Source organism: Cordyceps militaris (genome assembly GCF_000225605.1).
Source record: "Cordyceps militaris CM01 unplaced genomic scaffold CCM_S00002, whole genome shotgun sequence".
Classification (NCBI taxonomy): Eukaryota; Fungi; Ascomycota; class Sordariomycetes; order Hypocreales; family Cordycipitaceae; genus Cordyceps; species Cordyceps militaris.
The window spans coordinates 5,313,729-5,331,241 of record NW_006271970.1 but is presented as its reverse complement, the minus strand read 5'-3'; the positions used below and the strand labels follow the sequence as shown (position 1 = coordinate 5,331,241).

The window sequence follows — 17,513 nt, the reverse complement described above, 5'->3', positions numbered from 1 at the left end:
CGTAATAATAATTTGTACAATGCTTTGCGTGGTGCCAACAGGTACCTTGCCCAAGATAGCACGTAGGTACCTAATCGGTATCACCTCGCACTGCCCCATCCCTCGCACAACGTCTGTAACAGTCTTTAATGTGTGGATGGATTTGACATCAACTCCGTTGGCAAAAAAATCCTGTGTGACAAAAAGGTCAAAAGAAAAACGTCGGTGCACTCTACGAATAGGCACCCAGATCGATCTGTCATGGCTGAGAGCGACTCAGACTGGCACACACTTATTTGCTGTAGGTAGGTACTTGGGTACATACAAGGCAGACAGCACACTCAATTTATCTGTGGTGGCCTCACCATTCACCAATCATATCAACTCCCTACTCATCCACCGCACCACCCACACGGTACGTACCCGTTTTGGAACAACCGCTTTCCGCACCTCCTCCAGGACCTCCACCCAATTCCAAACTGCGCGTGCCGCTCTCTCCACGATATCTTCAACCCCCGGCCATCTCTCCCCCAACGTCGCCCTACCGCCTGCCCATGATTCGACTCACCCGCTCCTTCTCGCCGCCCCCGCCTCTATCGAATTGTCGAATCCTCCGCTTCGACCTCTTCTATTGAACCCTCTTCTTTTTCCTCTGTCCCGGCCGGCCCCGCAGCTGCCCTACCTAGCCTGGCTGCGCTTCAAAGTCCCGCGCGGCGACACCGAAGACCAAAAACCATCCACCACCGCCACACCCACCATCGACGTTGCGTCTTTTGGCCACATCACCGGGGCTCACCTCGGATCGCATAAACACATCGATTGAGACGCTGGGCTCGCCTCTCTTGTTGCGCAAGTCCTCCCCCCTCGCGCTCCGAGCCAACACTGTCAGCATAGCACCACCTTGCTCCGGGATGGCGTCTCCTCTCTCTTGCACGGCATGAGCTCTAGGAATTCCATGGGCGTCCCGCCAAGAGCCCAGCCGCGGGCGCCCTCCGGCTCGGCCCTTCAAGCTCACCAGCGCGGCCTGTCGTCCTCGTACATGCCGCCCCTTTCGCCCGTTCGCAAGGATGACCACCACAGCCAACCGACCGACCCGACCGACGCCTCGACAACCTCATCGCAGGCCAGCACCGCCAGCCGCCATGGCGCCACCCCGAGACGCACAGCTGGCTCCAAGCTCCGCATCGAGCTCTCCAACGACGAAGGCCTGACCCCCGGCCCCGCCACCGACTCGCCGCTCGGCACACCCTCGCTTCTCTCCCACAGCGCCGCCCTCGACTCGAGCACAGATGCCAGCGGCCACGGAAGCCCAGCCCTGTCCCGCGCCTCCCACGCCGACTCGGCTATCCCCCCGATGCCCATGCCCCGCCGCCGAGCGCCTTTGCAGCGCTTCGTCCCCAGCAACAAGACGGCCGCCCCGCCAACGGCACTCCTCAAGCGGGACTCCAAGCCGAAGCAGTACACGATTGAGGTGCCACCCCCCGCGCCGCGATACCTCTCAACCAACAAGCCTGACACCCTCCACCGCGACCCCTTCAATAAGGGTCTCTTCTCCGGAAACGCCGATTTCTTTCCCTGGAACGGCCGCCACCACGAGGACGAATGGAGCACCGAGGCAATACAAAAGGGAACCTGGGACCGCGGCAGCCAAAACGAGACTTCCTCGGCCCGCCTTGCTGTCTACCCGTCTCTTAAGCAGAAGACGGGTCTTAATGCATTGTCCACCATATTCATGGGAGTCCTCAACCAACGAAGAAACCGTGGCCAAATCACTGCCCCGTCCACCTTCAAGCCGCCTCCTCGCGTCACACTCACCGATACGAAACGTGAGGTGTGGCTCAAGGATCTGGCGAACCCGACCATTTCACTACGCCGCCTCAGCCGCACCATTCCCCATGGTATTCGCGGTCGAACTCTCCTCGACCAGTGTCTCAACAAAAACGTGCCCACCGAGCGAGCCATATGGCTAGCCAAGTGCGTCGGCGCCAACGAGATTCGGTCCTTCAAACGCAAGGGCGTCACCAGCGGACTGGCCATGGGAAACGAGCTCAAGTGGATTAGGGACTGGACCATCTTTGTGGAACAGTTTGTCGATTCTATTGTCTCTTCGGTTGGCGAGCCTGACTGGAAGCGCAGAGTGACATACTCGTAAGTTGCGCAACCAAGTGTCACCGTCGTTCTATACGCTAACCCATGCCAAGCATCCGCCTCGCTACTGTACTCTACTCTGAACACTTATTAGACCGGGATCATTACCTAGACTGGATCGTCTCAGGCTTGGAAGGCAGCAACCAAGCCAAGCTACCCATGTGGATCTTGATTGCGCAAATCTGTTGGACAGACATACTTCGGTCTAGGAAGCCGGGTCGTCGCCTCGTATTTGCTCTACTAAACCACTTGAATACTGTATGTCCATGTACCAAATGCTTTGAGCGTTGCTAATTTGTGCAGATATATAATGATCCCGATCGAGACATTTTGATGCCCCTCTCGAATCAACTCGTGTCGCTCCTCAAGACACTCGTCGCAAAAAACCCAGAGAGCTTTATCCAACCACTTCAGTGGTTCAAATACCGCGAATGTCTTTCGGCCTTTCTCCCAACGGATGCGCGAGCATTACAGCAAGCATACCGTTCTATCAACCAAAGAAATTCGGAACTCTTGGTCTCCAGCGCCGCCTCCCCGCCCATTGGTGGCAAGGAGCATTTGGTCAAGCTTCTAGACGCCACTTTGTATGGCAAGGTCGATCGTGAGCTATCCTACAAGTGCTGGTCGACCTCGGAAGACAAGACACAAGTCCTCAAGACGGTCATTGAATGGGTAACTTCGTTTCACCGCCCAGGCCTGGAAAAGATTTATACCGCCACCAACCTGCTGCGGTCTTGGAGCGGCTTTCGCGTCAACACGACCGGTGCTATCCTCGACACTCTAGACTCCATAGAGCCCGGCGATGTCGTACGAAAACAGTCAGTGTACCGCTTAGTCACCGAGCTGGCGCGGACCGGGCACTTTTCCGTATCTCAGTATATCCAGTGGCTGATTGCTCGAGGCAATTGTCACAGTGCTGCCGACGTGGAAGAAACAGGGCCATGTGCATCCAGGCTTCTGGTGGAGTTGCCCATCTATTGCATACCTGAAGACCGCAAGACGGATCGCGCCAACTTGCTGCGCCGCGCCGCCCACTACAACGTCGCCGATGAAGCTCGTGATATTTCCATGGCCATTCAATGTGTCAATCAGACTGTCGGACTACGCGCAACAACCAACGATGGCGGCACCTTACCAATCAAACCTATTCCACTTCGCAAACTTGTCCGTCGCATCAACATCAGCAGCTTTGCTCTCAAGAGCGCTGTTGGCACTCACCTTCGCAACGCCTTTCAAAGCCTGCTTCCTCCGCGCCTCGATACTGACGTGTCCTTGCACGTGTTTACATCCACCCGCGCCATTCTCGAAGCTACCGGCGACTTTTCTATGCTCGGTGAGGTTCTCCGGAGCTGCTCCAGAATGTCCAACATGGAGGTCCTCGCCGCGTGCGTCGACACGGTCAATGTCAACCTCCAGGTCCTCCTCGCCGTCGGTGTCGCGGACGACCTGTTTGCGCTCTACGTCGAGCGGCTCAAAGCGGCAAGCTGCGAGCACGGGCTCGTCGCGCGGCCGCTGCTCGCGGCCCTGTCGTCGTTGGCACAGCGCATGCCCAACCAGGGTGACGTGGCCAAGAACCTGCAGCAGGAGCTGACGCAGACGGACCGTAGTAATCCCATCGACGCCTGCTCCCCCGTCTCGGACAACATGGTCAGCCAGGCCACGAACCCCGAGGGCGAGTTCTCGGAGCAGATTGACAAGCTGCTCGCCACGGGCAACAGCATCGACCACCCAACGATGAACCGTCTCTTCCGCAACATTGTGCCCCGGCTCGAAACCGGCTGGCACAAGTTGGACGCGAGCCGCCGCGTGTACGCCTCGCTCCTCGCTCGCCTGCGTATCTTTGACGCGCAGCACTTTGATAAGCTCATAAGCGACTGGGTTAGCCACATTCGCTCGCTCAAGGAGCGGCCCGCGCTGCGGGAACTGCTGCCGCTGCTCGTCAGCCTCGGCTGCCTGACCATGGTCACCATTCTCCACACCGCCAATGCCGCGCCCGTCGCCGCGAGCGTCCACGCCGCGCTCGACGCGGGCCCGCCCCGCGGTGCGGCCATTTACCTCGAGGAGCTCCTGCAGCTCATCTTGCGCCCGCTGCCCAAGAACACCCCCCTCACGGCCGACGAGTCCTACCGCTTCGTCGTCTACCAGCAATCAGCCCAGATGGAGCATGCCAAGGCGCTCCTGCTGCTGATCCGCAACGCCGTGCAAGAGTACTCCATCCTCCGCAGCCGCTCGACGACGACCACACTCCCGCTTGACGACCGCACCTGCCAGGACGACGTGCTCGAGGCGCTCCGTGTCCTCGTCGTAACCAACTCGACGGCCGCTGCCGACGCCCTCAGTATGAAGGATTTGGCGCCGGAAGCCGCCGCTCTGATCCGGACTGTGGCCGCCAAGCTGCTCACGCCCGGCGACACGCACACGAGCTCCTCGTTTGACAAGATTCTTGGCCTGGCCAATGAGCTCACGATGCCATTTTGCCAGCTGAGTCTCAGCATGGAGCTCTCGCTACCACAAGATCCCCGCCAGCATGAGCCGCCGGAATCCCAATTCGACTTGTTTGCCCGCGCTATGGACAGCGCCATTGAGGCACGCAACATTATGTGGACGAGTATGTTGCCGTGCCTTAGCGACGACATCACGCAGCACCTGCGCAGCCAGGCGCATGGGCGCTTCCTCACGATGATGCCGTCGGCGAAAGCGCCGGACCTGGTCGCGCGCGCCACGAGCGAGGACCGCATCCAGCTCGCGCAGAACCTGCTTGGCGTCATCGAGGCCATCATCTCAGGCCAGCCGCCGTCCAAGTCGGCCCAGCTAACATCGACGCTCGTTGACAAGCTCACCGACCTGTGGGACATCATCTCCGTCCCCGACGCCTCGTCGGCGGCGCAAGATGCCGTCCGCAAGCACTGGCTGCCGTTTCTGCTACGCTTCATTACGCTCCACAGCATATACGCGTCCTCGTCCTCGTCGTCTTCCTCAGACACGGCCGCTCCCATCGCAGCCGGTTCGCCCGCTGTCGTCAACAAACCCGTCAGTAACGTCGCTCCACCTCCCATCACCACCACCACGAGCAACAACCACGAAGCCCGCGCTCGCATCGTGCTCGTCCTCTGCGGAATCCTCTTCGCGCTCGAGGCGCAGCAGTCGCTCCCGCCCCGTGGCAAGCTCGCCCAGCAAGTCTTTGACATTTCGCTGCTCCTCGTCGACGGCCTCCCCGACGACGTACGTCTGCACTGCGCCCGCAACGTGCTCGCCCAGCCCGGGTCCTCTGCCCGCGGCATCGGCACCTCAGACCCGCGCATCTACTACCTATTTAGCGCGCCGCGCCCAACGGCCGCCGACAACCTCGTACTCGCTCACAGGGACCGCGGCGCCGTCCCGCTGAGCGCCGCGGCGCGCGGGCTCGCCGCCATGTACGGCATCGGACCGACGCTGCAGGAGCGCTACTCGCACTTTGCCCTCCGCCGGTGGGAGGCGCTCAGCGAGCCGACGCCCAATGTCGGCGATAATGACACAAGCCTGTCCCTAGGCCTGTTCGAGGCCATCAAGATCCAGTAACTTTTGCCGTTCTTTTGCCATTCTATATTACGACGCACGAAAACGCTCTTTTTTGCGCAAACCACTTTTTCAACATCTTGCACACCTGACGAATAACGGATGACTATAACCTTTGCCTGTTTTCTTGGTCGCATTCTCTCTCCTTTGTATCACTTCTGTGCTACTTTGCTTTTTTTGTGATCTTGTCAATTTACATTTGCAAGACGGTGTTGGCGTTTTTTCTTTTCTCCTGTTTGCAAACTGGGGGAGGGGGTTGCATATTTCACCATTTTGCGGCGAGTTGCTCAACTTTTTTATATTCATTGTAACTTCATCATGGGAGTATTCCTCACACAGGGGGAACGAAGAACAATGGGCAAGGAACAAGGGTAATGAAATCATGTCCGATTTCGCATTGGGAGGGGGGTACAGGTTCGTGGCTGGAGGGGGGGGAGTGGGAAAGCATATATATTCCTCAAGGTCCTCGGTGTCAAAGCAGCATCGCATCATTGAATGGCGAACCAGAACATGCACGCATGCATAGGCGTGCTCTGAGTATACCGGAGTTTTTTTTTTGTTCTCTAACCCTGAATTGATTTTTTGCATGTTTTTTAACTTTTGAATTAATGAAGAATTCATTGATATATATATAATTCCCTTACCGTAAGACCAGTATTCGTGAATTCGCAAGTTATGCTCATTTGAAGCAGTCTTGTTTTCTCATGTATTTTTTTTCGTTGTGCAGTAGCTACCAGCATATACTAGCTAAAGATGGGGGGAGTTGTTGAACAATATAAAGAAAGAAAAAAGTACGTAAAGACAAAGCCAACCAATACAAAGCAAGAAGGATGTTTCAAGATGACAAGACAAGGCAGAAAAATCAACGAGGGAGATGGTGGACCAACATCATGACGCCGTGCTGGGAGGGGAAAACAGATCTTCTGACATGTACGAATAAATAGAACCAGAGCCAGATCCAAGCTCTTCCTTCCAACCAAAACCCCAAAAACAAGAGACATGTAAAAACAACTTGACAAAAAGTAGACAAACCCCCAGCGTCATCTTTCAGTCCTCGTCAAAGATCTGATACGTGTTTTGCAGAATCGTATCAATGACTTTAATCTGCCAGCCAGCGTCCGTCATGGCCGTATTCGGGTCGCTGCCCATGAGCGTGGGACCAAAGATAACGGCGAGGTTGTGCGAGTTCATGCGGTTGAGGTGCGCATTGTCCATGACGCGGTAGAGGTGCAGCGTAATGGCGCGCAGCGTTGCGTAGTTGGGGTCGGGCAGGGCGTTGATGATGGCGTGCAGCGAGTCGCGGCGCACAATATCGTCGTCGTGTTCTACGTGTTCGAGGTTAGTCGATCGTCTTTGGGAGAATGCGGAAAGAAGGGAAAGAAAGGAAGAGGGACTTACTGGCTGCATTGACGAAGCTGCCGTGGTGCTCCGACGTCAGAATCGGATCGGGCAAGTCGCGGAAAAACTGCTTCAGCAAACCCGTGACACTGTTGACGTCGTGGTAGAAGCTCTCCGGGTTTCTAAAGTCCAGGGCCGGGTTCTGCGAGTCTAGTCCGTGTCAGCACACAATTCACGTGTGTTTTGGCCTCGACAGGTTTACTTACCAGCATCAAACATGCTCTTGAGCTTATTAATGTGCGTCAGGGAGCCGGACTGGCGATAGATACCCTCCACGCCAAGACCGTACATGTCCACGGCCTGGATGCACTGGTACACGACCATGGGCACGGCCAACCCGTCGCGCTCGTACAGTTTGGACAGCGAGACGCCAAAGACGGGCTTCATTGGCGGCGCGTTGGCCATGACGCTGGTGCCGTGCGCGCTGGGGTACGCCGGCGGCTGGCCTTGCGGGGGCTGTGGTCCAGGCTGCATGACGCTGGGGTGGGCGCCGGGACCGCCGAGACCGACAGGGCTCTTGACATCGCTGGGCGGTCGAAACGGCAGTGTCGTTTGTTGTGGCGATCCGCGTGCGCCAGGCTCACCGGGGCCGTTGGGAACGCTCGAGGCGCCTGGAGGTCTAAAGGGTGCTTGGCCCTGCTGCGGCGATGCGCGCTGTCCCGGAGCGTTGCCACCCTGGAAGGGCAAGGCGCCGAGCTGGGGTGGCGCCCCGGGCTGGCCGTTTCCGTATCGCGGAGCACTTTGGTGAGGGGGTGCTTGAGGCGGGCCGCCGCGTCCACCGTATTGTGGCGGGGGTCCTCCCAGGCCAACAAGACCACCAGGCGAGCTAAGAGCGTTTCCTTGGCTAAAGCTTCGAGTATGCTGCTGGCCAAAGGGTCTCGACTGGTCGGGAAATCCGCCTTGCGATACGCCGGCCACCTGCCCGGGTCCAACGGGGCTCTGGGGGCTGCCGAGACCACCTGGGCTGGTGAGTCCGCCATAGTTGCCAGTGCTCGACCTGGCACCCATGGTCTGCGGTTGATGCGCGATTGGACTGGGCATGCCACCCGCAGCGGCCGGGTTGGCCTGACCAAACGAGGACATGGAACCTTGCTGGCCGGGAGGGGCAAAGGGCTGGCTGTGTGGTCGGGGTGCACCAGAGGAATGAGGGTTCAGTAGTGGGTTCTTTTCGTATTTGACTTCAGTAGAAGATGCCACCTTGAGTTGCTGGGTCGATATGTACTCGTTGAAGTCCCGCTCATTGTTGATAGAGGATGCGGCCTGGCGAAGGCTTCGCGGCTGGGGAGTCGTCTCTCCAGGCTGATTCTTGAACGGATACACGATTAAGCCATTGCCGAGGAGTAGCTTCTCGTTAAAGGCGGCTAAAAAAAATGAGAAGTCGTTCGGGTAACAATATACGATTTTAACTTACCAAACTTTTGTATCTGCAGGGTGGTGGCAGAGTCTATCTCGAGCACCAGATCCTTGAGGGCCTTGACGGCTTCTGGGCGATGCGACGCCTCGAGCTGCGACTTTTCCGTCTGCAAGGTCTGGACGTGGCTGTAGTACGCCTGCTCGGCATTTTGGGCCTTCTTGAGCAAGTCTTCCTCCTGCTGCGCGGCAGACTTGTGCGCCTTGAAAGCGCCGAGGACCTTGCCACCACCCTGCCTGCCCTCGCCGGTTCTCGCTCTGTCGTACTCTTCGGCGAGCGAGTCGTACTTGGCCTTGCTCTTGCGCATGGCCTGCTCAATGTCGGCCACTTTTTGCTCGGCAGACAGGCCGTTGGTCTTCCACGTCTTTCTGTTGCGCTCCGAGTTGTTGGCCAGCTCAATCAGGTCCTCGTGCATTTGGTGGAGCGAGGCTGCGAATTGGATACCGTTCTCGGCCATGCGGTCATGGATGAACATCATTTCGTCGTAGGATTTCGCAAAGCTGCCTGTGCGGTGATCTGTTCGTCGCATGTTCTCCTGAGTCGTGCGGCAGAGCTTCTTCAAGCTCTGGGCGTGGTCGTCTTCGAGAATGGCGCGCTTTTTGAGAAATGTCGCAAATTCCTACAACAATGTCAGCTGAGGGCCAGTGCATACTATTGGCGCATTGATTACCTTGGCAGACGCAAGGCTCTGCTTGAGACGGTTCAGCAGGGTGGCAATACCAATCTATCGAGTGTTAGCAGCTCGTCGGCATTGTGATACGCGGGGAGTCGCATTACCTCTGAAGAAAGAACTGCGTTGACCTGCTTCATAAGCGCAGCTTCGGCTGGGCTGGGTGCCGAAGCATCGGCGGGAGGAGCTCCGCCAGGAGCTGGGCCATGAGGGGTATCGCCAACCTCGCTCTTGTCGTCGTCAGATTCGGGCTCGACGCCTTGGGGCTTCTCCAAATCAGCGACAGGTTCTTTTCTGTCGCTGTCCTCTGAGGTCTTGCCTACGGGCGCGCCGGACTGCGATGGCTGGGGTGGGCCTGAAGAGATGGGCAAGGCGTTGTCGCCTGGGCCGCGGAAGTCAGACGACATTGCTGACGTTGCGGAGTGAGCCCCTGTGCCGGATACTCTCGCGGGAGCTGCTGCAAAGGACGAGCCGTCCACGGGAGTTCCGAGCGCGGTAAACGGCCGTGGTTGTCGCGGGGACAGGCGCTCGGGCCGGGGGGACAGCAGGGTCTGAGGGGTCCGAGGTTGTCGTAACGGCGGACGGTGCCAGGCAAGATGCGGCGTTTGGATGCGCTGAACGGCAGGCGCAAGGTCAATGCTTGTGCGATGCAAGCTCCAGGGCGCAAAGGGTTCTTCTAGTAAGGGATGTTGACCCGTGGCAGTCGCAGTCAAAGGGGGCCCGGGAGTGATGCGAGGTGGAATGGCGGCCGGGCAGCAAAGCTTCGTGGCACCAGGAAGAGGTGGTGGCAGTGGCAGGTGAACAAGGAAGGCTGTGGCGTGGCTGCTTGCTCCTCAGTTGTCAGCCACGATGACGCGCCTCGAGGCTCGAGACTTGGAACCAGCCATTTTATTTGCTAACTAGTTGGATAGTTAAAATTGTGATAAATCAGCGAAAAAAAAGTTCAGCCATCTTGACGTTGGTTCAGAGCACTGCGAGGAACTTTCTCCAAGGAACATGGCAGGTTGTCTCGCTGAAGAATTGTGGCGCATGCCCCTTCGGTGCCTGAACCCACGTCGCCAAGTGGGCTGAGGCTCTGGAGTGTCTCGTATCGCAGCGACAGGGGCAAGGTGCCGTACCCTGTAGTGTCTTCAGAAACTATACGACGCTCAATCAACACAGCCCATTGAGTCGGGCTTAGCCAATCTATCGTCTAGATATCTCCGGGTTTATATTACTCACTGGAATTGGTCGAGCCATTCTGTCGTGGTAATTACACGCGGTACCTTTAGCCCAGGGTGTTAAGTCGTGGCCACTTGCGTACGTCGCCAACAAGATGTTTATAAGATGAGTTGGCCTCCAAGGAATATTAGTACGAGGATATTAATCCCATTGGAAATAACAGCATAGAGCCGAGCCAAGCAACGGGTTCAAATCATTGGGATAAGCTAGAAGTCCTTGCTACACGCCAATGCAAGACGACTGCAAACTGGATTTCGACTGTCGCTCTTGAAACATGTAATATTAGTGAGCCAACAGGGCAAAGTCAATCGCGGCCGCATTCAACGTAGATCAATTATTGGACTTTTATTGCAGGGAGTGAGTCGCCCGCACAATACCACTGAGCAGCCGGTCGTGTGCAATATCAAGAACCTCTTGCTGATGGAGTATGGACATTTTCCACTTAGATATGTCACGACGTCATCGCAAGGTCCTGTGCTTCGTTGTCGACATGTACGGCAGGCGTAATTTCGGTGATTGACTGTACTAAAGAAGAACAAGAGTCTGAACTGTACGACGTGCGCGACGATGCCATTGAGGCGCTTCCCGACAGTAAGAGCAAGTATCTGCTACGAGTCCTACACGCAGGCAGGCGGATCTGCGCCTAAGACGTTCGCATTGCAGGCAACAGCTGGCACTTTGCTTCATCATAGCGTCCCTCGGTTGATTTGCCAGCTCGCCAAGCTCGCTGACCACTGTCTCGTTCCCCAAAAAGCTTGCGACTGCACACCTTCTTCAAGCCATGCTGAGACAATTGCTTCGAATCCGCAAAATCCTACCAGAAGCCACCGCCTCGCACCACTCCATAACCATCCACCGTATGCCTCACTTAGCGCGCTCGGGATCGGGTTCGTACTTTTTGACATGTTTATGAATGAGGTTAGGTATTCCCGACCGGGTTTGCCTGCCGGCTATGCTATCGACACCGTGCTTTCCTTTTGTTTAATTCAATCAAGACACCAGTTGTCTACAATCGCAACTCCAAAAGACCAAGTCTTATTCGACCAAAGTGTAGAAGAACTTCCGGAACGACCTGCTCCCTGATTTTTTTTTATAACTTGTTCATCCTCGCGCGCGCATCGTCATCATCACAATATCCGCCGACATCGTTTATCGCAGACGTCTGGCTTCACGCTCAGACTCGAGCAGGCAAAGAATGTCGTTCTCACGGACTGGTGGGGAAAGGTCAGGTTAGCATATTCAATTTGCGGATTTGGAGAGCTATCAGAATTTCGCCGTGAGTGCGTCAGTCTGTCCGGGGGAACGTACCGGGACCCTTGACGTTGCGGATGATGGAACGGGTAGAATCGTCCATGAACTCGACGCGGACCTGAGTGACACCACCACGGGAGCCTATTCGAAGCAACAAAAATTAGCCAAAGTTCCCATGACGTCGTATAGTCCCGCCAATCTGTCTTCGAAAATCGGTTCGCCAGGCGAGAGGTTCATTCGAGCGAGCGAAGATCAAATTCGGCCGTGTTCCCGGGTCGCATATGAAGATTGGTGGGCCTATGTCGGAAGGGCAACTGGAAGATTCGTACCGGTACGGCCAATGACCTTGGTCACCTTGACCAGCTTGACGGGGGTCTTTGAAGCTTCCATCTTGACGAAATTGGCTGTGTTGTTTTGTCGGGTTAAAGGACAGCAATTGTGGTGTGGAAATTTGGCAAAAGGTCGCTCTCAAGTGTTTGAAAAGTGGATGACCTCTATTTTGTGCCGTTTGCAAGGGTTTTCCCACAGTGATTTGGCGTGCGCGCCCCGCCCAGGACTTAAATCACGTGCTTCAACCGAAAGCCCCATTCTGGTGTTGACGGGCCGGCGTTGATCCGGTTTAGCTGCTGTTCAACAGTCGGGAGGGAGCGGACGCGCGAGTCTGGTTAGGGCTAGCGGAGTGTCGCGCGCTGGTGATGGTTTCACCAGTGTAAATTCTGTTGACGACGGGGTTGCACGGAAATAAGGATGAGTTTTTTGGGCAGTCTTGAAATTTCTCGGATCACTCGGTCCACCTGCGTTTAAAAACTTTCTTTTGTGCAGACTGCGATACGTAATCGACGTTCGATACAAACTGAGCCACCAACAATAGGCCTTTTCTAATTATTAACCACAAGACTAAGAGTTATTAACCAATTTGTGGCTTAGGTGTGGCTAGGTAGCGGTTAGACGCTGGCTTCAGCCCCCCTATAGTAATTTACACCTAATAGACGTGTTACGTGTCTACCTACTACCTATCCTAACCTAATTTAAAAACCGCTCCTATGCACGCATTTTTAAAGCTATCACAACGCACGCACGCCTCTAAAAAGCCACGGCCGAACAAACGCACAGAGGGCCGGCCAGAGGGCCAGCCAGAGGGCCAGCCAGAGGGCCAGCGTCACGCACAGGCACTGGCCAGGGCCGAGACGGCGGTGGCTCCGGACTCGATTGACCTCACGGCGGAAGATTCGGATAACCCGTACGTGCCGGGAACAGCTCGGCCCCAGGCCTATCAGCGTTATATAGGCCTTAATATTAGTAAGGAAGCTAGTAAGGTAGTAAAGGCTAGGAAGGAAGCTAGTACTATGGCTACTTAAAATAGCTTATAAAATACTAAATTTAATAATAATTAAAAAGAAAAATATAAATATAAATAATATAATAATTAAGCTAATTACTAAAATAAAAGTATAATTAATAAATAAAGAATTACCTTTATAATATAGTAGTTTTATAGTATAGAGTTTTATATAGGTTAGTATATAGATTACTAATTTAAATCTAGCTAAAAGCACCTTAAATAATTTTTCTAAAAGTTAAGTAATATAGCCTAGCCTTATAACTAACTTATAAAGAAATATAAATAAGATAATTATAATAAGCTAAGGTAAAAGCAAAGTAATATATACTAACTATTATATTATTTTAGCTTTTAATTAATAAAATAAAGCTAAAAGCTATATATATATTATTATCTTTATAAGTAGATACTAGGCCTAACCTACTCTATACCTACCTATAGGCTAAAATATAAAAAATAAGTTTAGTAAGTAAATTAACTTAATAACTAGTTAGTCTATAAATCTAGAAAGTACTTAGCTTATAAGTATAATAATTATAAGTAGAAATATTAAAAATATAGTTATAAAACCTATCTAGGGATAATACCTATATATAGATAGTATATATCTAGCCTAGCTCTTACTAAGAATCTTTAAAGAAGATTTAAAAAAAATACTCTTTTTAATATTATAAAAAAGTCTTAATAAGGTATAAAAACTTATAAACTCTATCTATACTATATAAAAGGAAATAGCTATTATAAATATAAAACTTATCCTCTTTAAGGCTATTTAATATATTATAATAAAGGCCTTTTAAAAGTACCTAGTAAGTAATCCTTAGCCTATCTTCTATATAGAGGTAGCCTAGAAGCCCTTAGGCCTCTAGGTAAAGCTAGTTTTAGCCTATTATAATACTAAGCTACTAGTTAGCTATTACTCCTACTTAAAAGAGATTTAATCTCTTTATTTATAAAAGCTTATTATTAAGGCTAATAAGGCTTTAAAGGTAAATATTATTATAACTATTTACTAACTCCCCTTTAAAGATATAATCCTTTCCTTTTATAAGGAAATAAAGGATTATATTAAGAATAATAAATAGGTTAAGATAGTTTATATTAAAGAAGTATACCTTACTTAATAAGAATATTCTATAGTAGTTAAGAAAATACCTATTTTAAAGATTTTATAAGATATTTTTAACTTTATTATAAAGTTTTTAGTTATTAATAAAGTAAATATTATATTAATTAAGGCTATTTAAGTCTATTTAAAAGTTAAATTAAAAACTATCTTTATTATTAAAGTCTATAAGATAAGTATTATTAACTACCTTTATAATACTAGAGTATTCTTTTAAATATAAGCCTTTATTTATAAACCCTTTTTAAAGTCTATTTAGCCTTATTAATATTATAATTACTATACTATAAAATATATTACTTATTATTATAATAAAAAAGCTAAATATAATTAATACTTTAGTAATATCTATTTAAAAAGGAAGGCCTACTTAGTAATAGCTAACCTAAATAAAGAAAGGTACTTAAACTATAAAGGTTAATACCTAATCTAGGCCTAAGCCTATTTAGTCTAGGTAAAATACTAAAAGGCTATTAATATAGAATATTATTAATAACTAATAGTTTTTACCTAATTATAAAAGATTTAGTATTTACTATACTTTCTTTAAACCTTATTACTAAATAAAAGAGGCTTAGTAAGCTAGGTAAGCTAGTTAGTAAATAATGCCTTATTAAACTTATTAGGCTAATAAGCCCCCCCCCTTAGTCCTAGAAAGGCCCCCCCCCTAGACTTCTTACTAAAGGCTAAAAGGAAGACCTCCTAGCTTATTAAATAGAATTAATATTACCTTTAAGTTTAATAGGCTAAATATAATAATAAATAGGTTACCCTTCCTTTTTTAATAGGTTATATTAATAAATTAAACTTAAAGTATAAATAACTTTACTAAGAAAGTATAAATAAACTCTTTTTTTATAATTTTAACCTTTTTCTTATTAAAAACTAATATAGCCTTAGTTATAAGCTTCTTTTTAAACTTTTTATAAATAAATATTAATATAATACCCTTTTTATTAGAATTAAGTATTTAAAATAAGCTATTATTAATAGTAATAAACTAACTAATTAATAACTAACTAGTTAAGAACCTATAAGTAGCTACTCTAATTACTATATTTACTATACTTATTATATCTAACCTTTTAATAAGACTTAGTAAGACCCTATAAGTAACTACCTAGGAGCCTATTAAAGTAATAAAGAATATTAATACTATAACTATTAATAAAAGTACTATTATAGAATATTAATAAAAGTAGTACTTAAATATAGTTAATACTTTATAATAAATCTAAACTAGATATTATTACTATATAGGAAATATTAAATAATAAACTACTTTTAGCCTTAGTATTAGCTTTATATTAGTACTTTTAGGAAAATAGGAGAATAGTAACTTATATATATAAAAGGATAAGTATAAAAGATTATATAGTCTTTTTTAAAAAAGATAGTTACTATATTATCTTTTTTAACTTATTAGTCTATTTTTTTAATATTTATTCTAAACCTAATATAAATCTAGTATAACTCCTTTCCCCTTTAAATAAGGAGTTAATATATATTATAATAAGGGATTTTAATATTTACTACCCCTTTTAAGATATTTATAAAAAAACCTTATTAATATTAAAAGGAACCCTATCTACTTTAAAATAACTTAAGATAATATTAATTACTTTTTAAGGAATAGTTATAAAAGAAAAGTTTAATAAGAAATTAAGTATATTAAACCTAGTTTAGTACTCTTTAAACCTTAAAGGCTAAATACTAGATTCTCTAAAGGACCTAATAAGGTCTAACTACTATTCTTAGCTAGTAAAGGTTAGCTTCTTTATTCCCCCCCTTATAGTTATATACCTAGCCTAATATAAGATAAATATAGACCTAGTATAAATAGAAGTTATAATTAGGTTTCCTTTAAATCCTAATAAGCTATACTAGCTATTTATTTTAATAAAGATTAATACTATATTTAAGAACTTAGATAAGATTCTAAAAAGGATTTTATTAATAAGTATTCCTTTTTAAATATCTTTATAAGGCTAGGTAGCCCTTTAGTAAATACTTAAAGTTACTATAGTAATAAAGGAGGCCTAAAAGCTCTATAGATAAGCTTAGAAGGTTAAAATAAAAAAAGACTAAAAAAGAGTATACTAGGTAGCTACTACCTAGAATAAGATAGTCTAGAAAGTAAAGAACTAAGTATAAAGAGTTTACCTAGATATAGTTATTTAGATACTAGGTAGGCTTTAAAGGTACTATTAATAAGTAAAAAAGTATACTAAAGGTATAGGCTTTAATATAGTCTTATTACTTAAAAAAAAAGAGGACCTTCTAGTAGCTAAGATAAGATAAGAAAAGGTTAAAGTCCTAGTAAAAAAGTTCTTTTTTAACCCCTTAATAAGCTTTTATAACCCCTAACTACTAGTAAATAAGGTTCTAAACTAAGATATAAGTATAGTATTAAAGGATATTATTATAAACTAGGTAAGGTTTATATTAATAAGGTATATATTATAAAATACCCTAGGCTTTAATAGGATTCTTTATAGGTTCTTTAAGATATTAAGAGAACTACTATACTTTTACTTTATAATACTTTATATAACTTATATATAGATAGGATATTTTCTAAAAAGGTACTAGGTAGGGATAATAATTATTATATAGAAGCTAAGTAAGATAGAATAGGAATATAAGATAGCTAGAGGATAGAGACTAATTACCTTTTTAAATACTATAAAAAAGCTCTTTAAAAAGATTATAATAAACTAAGTAGCTAAAGTAGTAAAATCCTCTAGGCTTCTTCTAAATAGCTAAATAGATAATTAATAATAATAGTTAATAAAGATAATAATTACCTTAGTAGTTAAACTTATTTAAATTACTTAATACTAAGATAACTTTACCTTAATATTTTAACTTAATATTATAGGTACTTTTAATAATATAGTTTACTTAGTAGTAATAACTACCTTTTAATACTTAAAGTTTCTTTCTATTATTCTTTCTTTACTAAAGACCTACTTTTAAAATAAAATAATATAGATTTATTTAAATAGATCCTTATTAAATACCCTCTAGATCTAATAAAGAATCCTATAAGGCTCCCCTTTATTATTAATTCTATTTATTCTTTTCTTATTATCTTTATATTAAGCCTTAGCTAAGGTTTAAGGAATAATAACTATAAGGTTTATTAATAATATAAATCTTTTTAGTATAGTAGTATTTTAAGATTAGGTTATAGTCTAGCTTTAATAAGTATAGACTATTTATTCTAAATAGTTAGTAACCTATACCTTAATATTCTTTATTCTAAAATTCTAGCTTTTTTACTTTTAATAAGGTTAATCTATAATCTTAAAAAGCCTTTAGCTTAAGGACTACTAGCTTATATTATAAGTAGTAATTTAACTCTTAAAAGTCTAGCTTATATTATTATTAGTATAGATAGTATATATAG

At 47.3% G+C, this 17,513-nt stretch overlaps 3 protein-coding genes across 3 annotated transcripts; 1 reads left to right on the top strand and 2 right to left on the bottom strand.

Moving 5' to 3' along the window:
* Positions 1 to 240: 240 nt before the first annotated feature.
* CCM_03604 (RNA polymerase II mediator complex component Srb8) lies at positions 241 to 5,685 on the top strand (the record flags this gene model as incomplete). The annotated part of the gene is made up of 5 exons (XM_006668755.1): positions 241 to 284; positions 928 to 2,127; positions 2,181 to 2,385; positions 2,431 to 3,002; positions 3,081 to 5,685. 5 exons carry the CDS (start codon positions 241 to 243, stop codon positions 5,683 to 5,685), a joined length of 4,626 nt encoding a protein of 1,541 aa, XP_006668818.1.
* Positions 5,686 to 6,729: 1,044 nt separating this feature from the next.
* On the bottom strand, positions 6,730 to 10,400 carry CCM_03603 (Rho GTPase activator (Rgd1), putative; the record flags this gene model as incomplete). Its single annotated transcript, XM_006668754.1, has 8 exons — positions 6,730 to 7,007; positions 7,081 to 7,230; positions 7,287 to 8,441; positions 8,492 to 9,110; positions 9,144 to 9,215; positions 9,269 to 9,972; positions 10,119 to 10,353; positions 10,383 to 10,400. 8 exons carry the CDS (start codon positions 10,398 to 10,400, stop codon positions 6,730 to 6,732), a joined length of 3,231 nt encoding a protein of 1,076 aa, XP_006668817.1.
* Positions 10,401 to 11,531: 1,131 nt separating this feature from the next.
* On the bottom strand, positions 11,532 to 12,023 carry CCM_03602 (40S ribosomal protein S28; the record flags this gene model as incomplete). The annotated part of the gene is made up of 3 exons (XM_006668753.1): positions 11,532 to 11,593; positions 11,691 to 11,774; positions 11,963 to 12,023. The coding sequence occupies 3 exons, from the start codon at positions 12,021 to 12,023 to the stop codon at positions 11,532 to 11,534; spliced, it is 207 nt and encodes a 68-aa protein (XP_006668816.1).
* Between the last annotated feature and the right edge of the window lie 5,490 nt (positions 12,024 to 17,513).